Source organism: Eleutherodactylus coqui, chromosome 2, assembly GCF_035609145.1.
Source record: "Eleutherodactylus coqui strain aEleCoq1 chromosome 2, aEleCoq1.hap1, whole genome shotgun sequence".
NCBI classification, from domain to species: domain Eukaryota; kingdom Metazoa; phylum Chordata; class Amphibia; order Anura; family Eleutherodactylidae; genus Eleutherodactylus; species Eleutherodactylus coqui.
In genome coordinates this window covers 7,009,646-7,022,738 of record NC_089838.1, presented here as the reverse complement: position 1 = coordinate 7,022,738, position 13,093 = coordinate 7,009,646, and the positions used below count along the sequence as shown (strand labels likewise).

The 13,093-nt window shown below is 43.6% G+C and overlaps 1 protein-coding gene across 2 annotated transcripts in view; it reads right to left on the bottom strand.

Moving 5' to 3' along the window:
- DENND5B (DENN domain containing 5B) overlaps positions 1–13,093 on the bottom strand; it is a 92,206-nt gene that overhangs the window by 34,184 nt on the left and 44,929 nt on the right. For both annotated transcript variants that reach the window (XM_066590235.1, XM_066590236.1), the window contains 2 exons: positions 11,996–12,146; positions 7,997–8,090 (listed from right to left, as the gene is read on the bottom strand). In XM_066590235.1, the coding sequence (XP_066446332.1) occupies positions 7,997–8,090; positions 11,996–12,146 (245 nt within the window). The remainder of the gene's footprint in view (positions 1–7,996; positions 8,091–11,995; positions 12,147–13,093) is intronic.

Sequence of the window (13,093 nt, the reverse complement as noted above, 5' to 3'; positions counted from 1 at the left end):
ACTTAAATCCAAGATGGCAGAATTCCGAATGGCCGTAATGGTGACACGGCTATCAGGTTTCCGCCTTTCCCCGCGGCTTATATGCAAAATTGCATCACCGTCCGCCAAAGAGATTTCATTCCATATGGGCATTTCCACAGGAGACACCCTGTACGTATGGCGTGGCCGCCCGCGCCCCTCATCCCGTTCTCTCCTACAGGACAAACAAAGGTGAATGAGACTGCAATACCCACACTGCAGTTATAATTTCTTATTCTAGCCCACCCCTTTGCTCCACGGCTTTCTTCAAGCACCCCAAGTATTACTTGTTGCGCGTCTTTCCGGCTTTGCTTGGGTCAGACTTTTAGACACCAACATGAATTTGCGCGCATTTCCTTTTAAAACATTTTAGATGCAAAATTGTAGCCTTGAAGGCGTCCGTGAGGGCCGGGTGTAACACGTGGATGAAGATGGTTCCAAAAGCCTTGGGAGAGAAAGGGTTAATGGCCGTGTGCATCATGGCAACCATATCTTCCTGTATTGCTTCAAGAGAGTCTAAAATGTCGCTATGACACGTCAGATCCGCTGAGAGGCGGCGGTCCAAGCTTTAATTTTGGTGTTTCATCAGGCACAAAAGAATGAAGGAGGAGAAGAAAAAACTGGCCAGAGACAGGATATATCTATCTGTAGGTCACCGGCAGATCTCGGCTCGGTGGGCAAGTGTTCTCAATGGGGAGAAGGGAATAACTAGCCGCAGGGGAATCCCGCAGCAGATCGCCCCCCGCAGGGGGATCCCGCATGTTGTAATCAGACGATCGATCCTCCTTTCCATGGCAGTCTGCTCTCAGTAGGGAGTCGGGACACCCACATATTAGTCAGCCGATATCATTGAAGTAGTTGCAGTTTTGCCGACTCCCAACCAATGTCCATGACCAATAAAGACATCAGACTGTCGTCTGATCCCAAATTTTGCCAAATCTCCAATGTTCTGCAGATAAATCTCTCCTGCCTGTGGCCAGGTCAACTATTAGGAGTTTTGTCTTTAAAAAGAAGTTTTCTGGGTTTAGCACAGAACGCGGCCCACTAGCTTGTAGGAGGGTACCAGGTGGATGTAGGTGGGGATGATGTCCCCCGTCAGGTCTGCCCCACCAGATCATCTTTCGCCATACAGCAGCTTCTTGTGGAGCCAAGTTAGTTCTCCTACTCTTATGTTGTAAGGCACCAGTCAGCTCATCTGCACCCCGCCAACATAATAGCTTAGTCCCGGGCCTATAGCCACATACGCAGCTTGGTTCTGGGGCTGTATCTATACTCTGTCAAAAAAATAAAATAAAAATGAAGCCCCTAAAAGATATGTTGCTGCAGACCCCGTCCTGCGGTTCCATCTCAGGCAGATCTGTAAATGATGAGAGTTGTGGTGATGGACGGTCTTGTCACTGGAGGCCCTAATAGTGTTCCCCCCCCCCCCCCCCCCGGCCTATAAGAGGCTCTTGGAGGCTCCTTGTGTGTAGTGACCTCTTCTTCTGCTTGCAGAGCTTGTTGACTACTAGACGCCTCTACGACGCAGAGAAGAGATTTCACCCCATTACCAGAGGGGCGCATTATTAGGATGTGAGAAGCTGGATGGTCGTAGCGATGAATTGTCCCCCACCGGCCGTTCTGACCAGACTGTGCAAACATAGGCTGTCAAACAATCTAGAGGCTCAGTTACAGCAAATATGGACAGATACGCCACAGGATAACATATGGAACCTGTATGTCTCCATGCCCATATCATATATCTTGTATCAAAGCTAGAGGCGGTACAACGGGGTACTAGAGTCTACATGCCTGCCTGTATCACATATTGTATCCAAGCTCAAGGTGGTACAACAGGGTACTAGAACCTCCATGCCCCCTGTATCACATCTTGTATCCAAGCTAGAGGTGGCCCAACAGGGTACTAGAGCCTCCATACCCACCTGTATCACATCTTGTATCCAAGCTCGAGGCGGTACAACAGGGTACTAGAGCCTCCATGCCTGCCTGTATTATATCTTGTATCCAAGCTAAAGGCAGTACAACAGGGTACTAGAGCCTCCATGCCTGCCTGTATCACAGCTTGTATCCAAGCTAGAGGTGGTACAACAGGGTACTAGAGCCTCCATGCCCCCTGTATCACATCTTGTATCCAAGCTAGAGGTGGTACAGCAGGGTACTAGAGCCTCCATGCCCCCTGTATCACATCTTGTATCCAAGCTAGAGGTGGTACAACAGGGTACTAGAGCCTCCATACCCACATGTATCACATCTTGTATCCAAGCTAAAGGCGGTACAACAGGGTACTAGAGCCTCCATGTCCATATCATATCTTGTATCCAAGCTAAAGGCGGTACAACAGGGTACTAGAGCCTCCATACGAGGGGTCGGTCCTCCATAATGAACGCTCCTTTTGCTCTGATATTGTAGTCACTTATGACAACGTTACAATCACAGAGGAAGTTCCATCCGACTTCTTGGGGAGGGATGGGTTTAGGCAAGCAGTTTAGTAGCACAATCTATGATTTCAGTGCGGACTGTTGGTTGGCGCCCCAGAGACGTTCCCCTCATCCAATCCCCGCACTTTACTGATAAACAGTTTTGTGTGAACACAAAGTAAAATAAATATTGTGCATCTGATACAAAGGCGGCAAACGCTGAGCTGGGATGACTAGAGCCTCAAAGCGTGGATGGGGAGGTCTACACAATACGGAAAAAGCTGCTTACGGGATGGATGAAGCGGAGTGATCAAAGCGACCGCCACTACAAAGCATCTATGAGGCGGCGCCGGGGACGCGGGCAGCCAGCAGGGTGCAGAGCAGATGTAAGTGAGCAAACGGACAGACGTACCAGGCAGCACTCAGAGAAGGATTTTTTGGGAGGCCGTACTGGAGCAGGGAACCCCTGATCCCACTCCCAGAATGTCATAGAGTTCTGGCGGAGTAAGGTCTCCTCGGATGGCTTATGGGGAGAGGGACAAAAGGCAAAATAAAAAGAGGAGACAGCAGGCATGCACATGGCCAAAAGAAAAGAGAAGACAATGAATACAGAACAGCAACATAAAAAGAGCTCAAACAACGGCAACAACGAGGCATCATGTAACAGGTCCTTATCGGCCCCTCCAAGATTTTTTTTTTTATTTTTTAAGTGTCTGGAAAAGCTGGGTGACAACCACTATGGCCTCCACTGCAGCTCACATACGAGTAGTCACAGAGGTGTAACTCGAACCGCCAGGCCTCATAGCAAACACTACAACAGGCCCCTAGGTATAATTGTCATTTGCCAAGACGGCAATTTAAATGTTTTTTTTGCCAGTTTTTAAATTTTTTTTTTTATTTAAAGAGGCTTACCTACAATAACTTCCTGATTTATGGATTCGATGTTCTAAAAAACTGGGACCGATCCCTTAAAGAAGTTGCAGCATGCAGTAAAGCAGTCACTTCTTTAGCTTTATTGTGTGAAACAGTGACACTCTGGTCAGAACTGGAATTGCAGTTGCTTTATTGCATGCATTTTGCACTGTCATTGTGATCCCAATTTATCAGACTTAAAGGGGTATTCTCAAAATTGACTTTTATCACATATCCATAGAGGGGGGGGGGGGGTGTCTTCCTGCTGAGACCCTCAAAGATTTAGAAGATGGGTGCCTGTGTCCCCCTCTCCTGCACACTCTGGGCTTGCTACATTCAGCTGAGCATGCACAGTATCGCACTATTAAATTTCCATGGGACTGCCAGAGATAGCCAAGCACTTGTACTCTTTTTCAATCTGCCCTATTCAAGGCGAATGGAGAGGCACCGCACATGCGCCACCAACACTTTGTTCAACTATCTCCTCACTGGAAGTGCAGTGATCATGCAGTGAAGAGGAGAGGGATAAGTGGGACCCTCGTTCTCAGGTTCGGTTGGAGTTTCAAGGGCGAGACCATCAGGTGATAGAAGTCAATTTTAGCAAAACCCCTTTAAACAAAGAAATTTCAGCATGCTGTAAAGCAGTCGCTTCTTTGGCTTTACTGTGAAACAGTGACACTCTGGTTAGAACTGGAATTGCAGTTGCTTTGTTTCACGCATGTGTGCTGGATCCCAAGTTGTCAGACTTAAGGTATGTTTACATGTATTGGAAATTCTGCATCAGCTGACCAGTGGCGCTCTGCTCACTAGAGGCCGCCGGCTGCCCGATGAAGGAAGTGCCGGGAGCGCAGAGATTTCGGAGGTACCTTCTGAAATATGCAGCCGATTTCAAGTCAAAATCCGCACTGAAGATGCAGATTTTGACTACTTTTTATGGAAATGCTGCGGATTCTGCCACAGAATTTTCCGCTACATGTAAACTCTTATGTCTATATATCCATTTCCAGAGCAGGGGAAAGCTGGGTGGAAAAACCCCAAATAGTGGCAAGACAAGATGCTAACCAACTTTCCCAGATGCCTGAATGACAAATCTAAGAGGGCCGCTCCACAGCTGGGCACATTCACGACTCTAGTATGTCATGGTAGAAGGTGTCATGGTGGTCAGGTTTGCTGTCAGCCAGAAGACACAAGGGCTGGGAGATTCTTGATTTTAAGGCGGTATTACTCTAACTTCACGCTTATGCCATATTATGTTGGCAGGAAACCGTCACAATGTGGAAATAAACTAACTGATGACAGAGGAAGGAAATGGAAGGTGAAGCACGGGGGACGTGAAATCTGGAGATAACTAGAGATCAGAGGAGAGAAATATCACCAGCTGAGAGGACGGATTATGTAGCAACGCAGGAATCTGGAGAACAATTCCAAGTATGAGGCATGCCCGCCGACGGCTGCATGCGCCGAGCACATAATAGACGCCATTCATGCCCGGCACGTAGTCCTAAGTGACTAGGCTGGGAGACTTACAAGTCTCTGATCTCCCCTCCCCCACCTCACTCAGATCAATGACAAAATCTCCGCTGGATGTCAATTATTATGTGTGCCCTGGCAGCTTGGAAGATGATGGAGGAGGGGTAGCATGTCACAAGTACGCTTACTGTGAAGGACACTTCGCAGGGCTACATTTATAGTCCCCACTGTCACTTTTATCAAATCTGAGTTGACTGGTCCAGTATATAAGACTTGTAACATGTTAACGTGAAAAAAAGGGAACTGTGCCTTTAAGAGCCTCGTAAAGTGTACTCCTCTCTTCTACCTCATTAAACAGGGTGCTTGGCAATGATCTCATCAGCGACGAGGCCCGGTTTATATTAAGTGCTGGTTATATTGTGGATGCGACCTGACGAGAATAAATGGAGGCGGCGTTAATCATTGAGTCGCCATCTGTAATTAGGAGTCGGCGCCAGACTGTGGCCTAAGCTGCAAGTTGCAGCAGGGGCGACCTCAACCTCCCCAGACAGGAAGGGATTCTCCACCTGCCGTGTCCGAGACTCCCAGGGCACTGATGGCGCTGACGTCTCGGGGGTTGTACTTTTCTTTTTATAGAGTTTGTGGATTATCAGAGGCCCGATGAGAGGAACTTCATATGATTTTTCGTTACTTTAAGCTGGGTTCTCACTGGGCGTATTTCCAGCGGAAATCTCACGGTTTGGCCGCAGCGAAGAACCCAAGAATTCTGCCGGGAAGGCGCTGCTTCAAAACCCGCGGCACTTAGTAATGGGTTTTGGAGCGGCTAGGCTGCAAGCTTTTCCATTGCAGACGGCGCTCCCATAGAGAAGAGCGCGGCCACAACTGAAAAGAAAAAAAAAAAAAAAGAATGGACATCCTGTGGCTGGCAAATCTGCGCTGCAGCGACAGATCCGCTATCCCGTGTGGAAGAGACTTCTGAGAAATCTCGTCCACATGGCTGGCTAATCCCGGAATCAGTGGCCGCGGCAAAACTTCAAACGGAATTTTTGCGGCAAATCCGCCCTGTGTGAATCCAGCCTTAAAGGGGTTGTCCCGCGCCGAAACGGGTTTTTTTTTTCCTTCAACCCCCCCCCCAGTTCGGCGCGAGACAACCCCGATGCAGGGACTTAAAAAATAAACAGCACAGCGCTTACCTGAATCCCCGCGCTCCGGTGACTTCTATACTTACCGGTGAAGATGGCCGCCGGCATCTTCTCCCTCCGTGGACCGCAGCTCTTCTGTGCGGTCCATTGCCGATTCCAGCCTCCTGATTGGCTGGAATCGGCACGTGACGGGGCGGAGCTACACGGAGCCCCATTGAGAAGAGGAGAAGACCCGGACTGCGCAAGCGCGTCTAATTTGGCCATTAGACGGCGAAAATTAGACGGCAACCATGGAGACGAGGACGCCAGCAACGGAGCAGGTAAGTGAAAAACTTTTTATAACTTCTGTATGGCTCATAATTAATGCACAATGTACATTACAAAGTGCATTATTATGGCCATACAGAAGTGTATAACCCCACTTGCTGCCGTGGGACAACCCCTTTAAGGTATTCAAATGGAAGATGGAAAAAATGCTTGTCACACCGGCTTTTAGAAGGCACCTTATGTACCTAAAGGAGTCATCCAGGCAGCGCCAGCCGTCAGTGCTGGGGTACAGCGGGGGTCGGAGCAGAAGTCGGTAACTACAATAAGAGCTGCACCTGCAATTACGAGCGCCGGCCACTACACAGGGGTCGGAGCAGCGGCCTCCGATTCAACCCCAGTGTATGATGGCAGCAACAGCCGCCGCTGCCTGGAAAACCTTTCACAACAGGTGGAGGGACAGACGCATTCTGCTGTCTCCAATTATCGGAAGGGGAACTAGTTTTCCTTCTGGGGATCACCAAGTTGGCATTCATAGACTTACAGGCCTTGCGATGCTTCTCTGGGAAATACAGCTGCCCATGTGCATACGTCCATCTGTCATTTGCATATTGCATTTCCCAGGGAGCATTGCATAGCTTCTAAGTCTCTACGCCATCTCTGTGGTCTCCACAAGAAGAAACAGATTGGCTACAGACCTCACCTTCTCAGAGTCCCATGACTGCATTAGAGGAGTATTCCCATCTCCATAGGATAGGTGATAAGTTGACAATCAGTAGCGGTCCGACTGCTGAGGCCCCCATCGATCAACGGATATCACCACTGGTGGGTCCTGAAATTCTGATGGCGGTGGCCATGCTATTATGCCAATTCATCTCGATGGGACTGCGGGAGACGGCCGAGGACTGGAGCTCTGTGATCTCTGGCAGTTCCCATTGAAATGAAATGACACAATGGCGCACATGCAAAAAGGGGGCGGGCCTTGGGAGGGGCCACCCATCAGATTCACTTACAGGCAAATGTATGGCAAGTTTTACTTGCCATAGATTTCAGCAAGTGGCATATGCCCGAACCGAGATGTATGAAATGTAGTAACGGGCTTGTGCCTCTCTAATGCCATCGTCACTAATCCAAGACCAGTGTGAAGTGGCAGAGCCCAGTACGTTTTGCCCACAAGCCTCACCCATGTACAATGCCAACAGATTGTGTACCGACAAATAGTAAAGGCAAAACCTAGTAGATAAGAGTCTTTGAGTCCTATCCGTTTCTGGGAAAGCTGGGTGATAACCAACAATGCTGCTATTTAGCAGTCATCACCCAGTGTCCCCAGCATCTGTAAAGTGAGTGGGGGAACCAGATAACCAAACTATGCCAACATGAAGGAAGGGCAGGTCCCATCTAAAGTCCTAAAATCCTCACAGCCTTACCTGCTGTAAGCAATATGACTGTTAGCACCCAGCGTTTTTAGGCTCCTGAATGGCATATTGGCGCATTTATAAAGCGATTTGCCTGCTGCTTTGCATACAACTAGGCAGGTTTGGCTGCTCCGGCAACTGTGTAGCAACTCCACACTGGTGGTCACCCAGCTTTCCTAGAATCGCATATGAACAAGGAAATCTACTGGGAGAGCGGAAAGTAAGAGGTTAATACAGGACGGCCAGAACTAATAAGGGACGAAACGGGAGCCTCGCTGATCAACCCATAAAGTAAGAGAGGAGCAATTTGCCATCTGCCGCTTGGCATAGAGTTGGCGATCCCGCTGTGACCACATACCTCCCTTAAGTCGTTGTCTAATCCAAGGTGCTCCGAGTGCTGCCGCTGGCGGTCCTTCCTGCGCTGCGCCGTGGCATTCCGACTGACCCAGCGACTGCAGATACAAGACAGAGGATAACAGAAGGCAGCGCTCCTCTATATAACATACTACTACATAGCGAAGAGAACGCAGCGGGCACAGCACCAGGCGGCACGGTCACCATACAGACAGCAGACGGGTGACAGCACACGGGGAGTCATTAGGTTAGAATGTGTCAGTTTCCTACAAATATGAGGGTCACAAATTTTACAGGGAGAATTAATATTCATGAGGATGCAGCCGATTTGCATACAAAGTGTCTGTGTCACCGCAGTTTAATTATGCAAATCAGGAGCCTGAGGCAAATAAGACCAGGATTATGTAAACTCATCATCTTTATCACAGAAGCCACTTTATGGAGTGCAATATTCTATTCTTGTTCACAGAAGGCAGTATTATAGTAGTTATATTCTTGTACATAGGGGGCAGTATTATAGTAGTTATATTCTTGGACATAGGGGGCAGTATTATAGTAGTTATATTCTTGTACATAGGGGGCAGTATTATAGTAGTTATATTCTTGTACATAGGGGGCAGTATTATAGTAGTTATATTCTTGGACATAGGGGGCAGTATTATAGTAGTTATATTCTCGTACATAGGGGGCAGTATTATAGTAGTTAAATTCTTGTACATAGGGGGTAGTATTATAGTAGTTATATTCTTGTACATAGGAGGCAGTATTATAGTAGTTATATTCTTGTATATAGGAGCAGTATTATAGTAGTTATATTCTTGTACATAGGGGGCAGTATTATAGTAGTTATATTCTTGTACATAGGGGCAGTATTATAGTAGTTATATTCTTGTACATAGGGGGCAGTATTATAGTAGTTATATTCTTGTACATAGGGGGCAGTATTATAGTAGTTACATTCTTGTACATAGAGGGCAGTATTATAGTAGTTATATTATTGTACATAGGGGGCAGTATTATAGTAGTTATATTCTTGTACATAGGGGGCAGTATTATAGTAGTTATATTCTTGTACATAGGAGCAGTATTATAGTAGTTATATTCTTGTACATAGGGGGCAGTATTATAGTAGTTGTATTCTTGTACATAGGAGCAGTATTATAGTAGTTGTATTCTTGTACATAGGAGCAGTATTATAGTAGTTATATTCTTGTACATAGGGAGCAGTATTATAGTAGTTATATTCTTGTACATAGTAGCAGTATTATAGTAGTTATATTCTTGTACATAGGAGGCAGTATTATAGTAGTTATATTCTTGTACATAGGAGGCAGTATTATAGTAGTTATATTCTTGTACATAGGTGACAGTATTATAGTAGTTATATTCTTGTACATAGGGGGCAGTATTATAGTAGTTATATTCTTGTACATAGAGGGCAGTATTATAGTAGTTATATTCTTGTACATAGGGGGCAGTATTATAGTAGTTATATTCTTGTACATAGGGGCAGTATTATAGTAGTTATATTCTTGTACATAGGGGGCAGTATTATAGTAGTTATATTCTTGTACATAGGAGGCAGTATTATATTAATTATATTCTTGTACATAGGGGGCAGTATTATAGTAGTTATATTCTTGTACATAGGGGGCAGTATTATAGTAGTTATATTCCTGTACATAGGAGGCAGTATTATAGTAGTTATATTCTTGTACATAGGGGGCAGTATTATAGTAGTTATATTCTTGTACATAGGAGGCAGTATTATAGTAGTTATATTCTTGTACATAGGGGACAGTATTATAGTAGTTATATTCTTGTACATAGGGGCAGTATTATAGTAGTTATATTCTTGTACATAGGGGCAGTATTATAGTAGTTATATTCTTGTACATAGGAGCAGTATTATAGTAGTTATATTCTTGTACATAGGAGGCAGTATTATAGTAGTTATATTCTTGTACATAGGGGCAGTATTATAGTAGTTATATTCTTGTACATAGGGGGCAGTATTATAGTAGTTATATTCTTGTACATAGGAGGCAGTATTATATTAATATATTCTTGTACATAGGGGGCAGTATTATAGTAGTTATATTCTTGTACATAGGGGGCAGTATTATAGTAGTTATATTCTTGTACATAGGGGGCAGTATTATAGTAGTTATATTCTTGTACATAGGAGGCAGTATTATAGTAGTTATATTCTTGTACATAGGTGACAGTATTATAGTAGTTATATTCTTGTACATAGGTGACAGTATTATAGTAGTTATATTCTTGTACATAGGGGCAGTATTATAGTAGTTATATTCTTGTACACAGGAGGCAGTATTATAGTAGTTATATTCTTGTACATAGGGGGCAGTATTATAGTAGTTATATTCTTGTACATAGAGGGCAGTATTATAGTAGTTATATTCTTGTACATAGGGGGCAGTATTATAGTAGTTATATTCTTGTACATAGGGGGCAGTATTATAGTAGTTATATTCTTGTACATGGGGGCAGTATTATAGTAGTTATATTCTTGTACATAGGGGGCAGTATTATAGTAGTTATATTCCTGTACATAGGAGGCAGTATTATAGTAGTTATATTCTTGTACATAGGGGGCAGTATTATAGTAGTTATATTCTTGTACATAGGAGGCAGTATTATAGTAGTTATATTCTTGTACATAGGGGACAGTATTATAGTAGTTATATTCTTGTACATAGGGGCAGTATTATAGTAGTTATATTCTTGTACATAGGAGCAGTATTATAGTAGTTATATTCTTGTACATAGGAGGCAGTATTATAGTAGTTATATTCTTGTACATAGGGGGCAGTATTATAGTAGTTATATTCTTGTACATGGGGGCAGTATTATAGTAGTTATATTCTTGTACATGGGGGCAGTATTATAGTAGTTATATTCTTGTACATAGGGGCAGTATTATAGTAGTTATATTCTTGTACATAGGGGGCAGTATTATAGTAGTTATATTCTTGTACATAGGACGCAGTATTATAGTAGTTATATTCTTGTACATAGGAGGCAGTATTATAGTAGTTATATTCTTGTACATAGGGGCAGTATTCTAGTAGTTATATTCTTGTACATAGGGGCAGTATTATAGTAGTTCTATTCTTGTACATAGGAGCAGTATTACAGTAGTTATATTCTTGTACATAGGGGGCAGTATTATAGTAGTTATATTCTTGTATATAGGGGGCAGTATTATAGTAGTTATATTCTTGTATATAGGGAGCAGTATTATAGTAGTTATATTCTTGTACATAGGGAGCAGTATTATAGTAGTTCTATTCTTGTACATAGGAGCAGTATTATAGTAGTTATATTCTTGTACATAGGAGCAGTATTATAGTAGTTCTATTCTTGTACATAGGGGGCAGTATTATAGTAGTTCTATTCTTGTACATAGGAGCAGTATTATAGTAGTTATATTCTTGTACATAGGAGCAGTATTATAGTAGTTATATTCTTTTACATAGGGGGCAGTATTATAGTAGTTATATTCTTGTAAATAGGAGGCAGCATTATAGTAGTTATATTCTTGTACATAGGAGCAGTATTATAGTATTTATATTCTTGTACATAGGGGGCAGTATTATGGTAGTTATATTCTTGTACATAGGGGCAGTATTATAGTAGTTATATTCTTGTACATAGGGGGCAGTATTATAGTATTTATATTCTTGTACATGGGAAGTAGTATTATAGTTGTATTCTTGTACATAGGAGACAGTATTATAGTAGTTTTATTCTTTTACATAGGGGGCAGTATTATACTAGTTATATTCTTGTACATGGGAAGTAGTATTATAGTAGTTTTATTCTTTTACATAGGTTCCATTCAATTTCCGTTTTCGAACAGGACACATAGTGCAGTATGTAGCACCAAATACGGAGCAGAGGAACGGAAAGCCCAAATGCTGTAGTGAATAGAGCCTTCATTCTTCACTCCTTTGTGTTGTGTACAACAGGCTCTTACTTGTTATTGATCGGTCCAGTCATCAGAACGTCCGACTGCAGCTTGGGGAAGAACCCTTGCTCGTATTTTCCCTGTCCGATTTTCATATCCAGCAGGTGAGGGTGGATGGCCGTGTGATCCATCTTCGTCAGACGTTGTTCAACGGACAAAGCTGGAACAATGCACAAGCCAATTAGCAAGTCACATAACAAAGACATCCTGCCACAGTGCTATAAAAATCCATTGGACCCTTATATAAAACTGAAAAACCCCTGTACTACCCGCAAGTCCTGATTCTCCTACACAACAATGAATACATTATCAGATCTCTCCAGCAGCTAAAGGGTAACAATCCTGACATTTTTACACCAGGAAACTGCTAAACAGAACCAATGAATCAGAAAAGGACCTTCATTGTACATCAAAAAAGTGAAAACAGCTTCTTGGTAGCTTACTTCTAGGCTGAGATACAACTGATTGAACGTACAGGCTGAAAGCCTGAGGCTGCACTACTGAAGGAGTGTGATATGTCCTCTGACATAATGTTGTCATGACAACCCAATTATATGTTCTCACAACATTGCATCAATGTCAACCACTGCACCTGACAGACCCCAGTAGGGATTAGGCCATCAGAATCCCTCAGTAGTGCAGCCTCACGTTTCGGACCTCTAACTTCAAATGATCCTATCTCAGGTTTAATGCAAGATATCAGAAAACGGTTTTCACATTTTTCATGTACAGTTAAAGGGCATGGTCTCTGGCAGCTCTGCTTTACACAACTCCCACACCTTCCGTGTTGTTAGAAATCTGTGCAAGTCCTATGTAACAAAGTAAAACGTGGAATTAAAGCAAGAGAGAAAACAAAAAAGTGTGAATTTAGCATTTTGTGGGAAAAAAAAAAAAAGTAAAATAATAGAAAACACATTTACTATCAGTCTGGTTTCCTTCTGCACACAATGCATGAGGCTTTGGGGCTTCAATGTGAACAGCAGCTAATCTCTGGAGAACCAACCAACCTGGAAGTAAGGATTATGTGCAGAATTAAAGGGGTTTTCTGGGATGGAAACAAAAAATAAATTAAAAAAGTTCTAAGGGCCTAAAGAAAAAGCGAATACG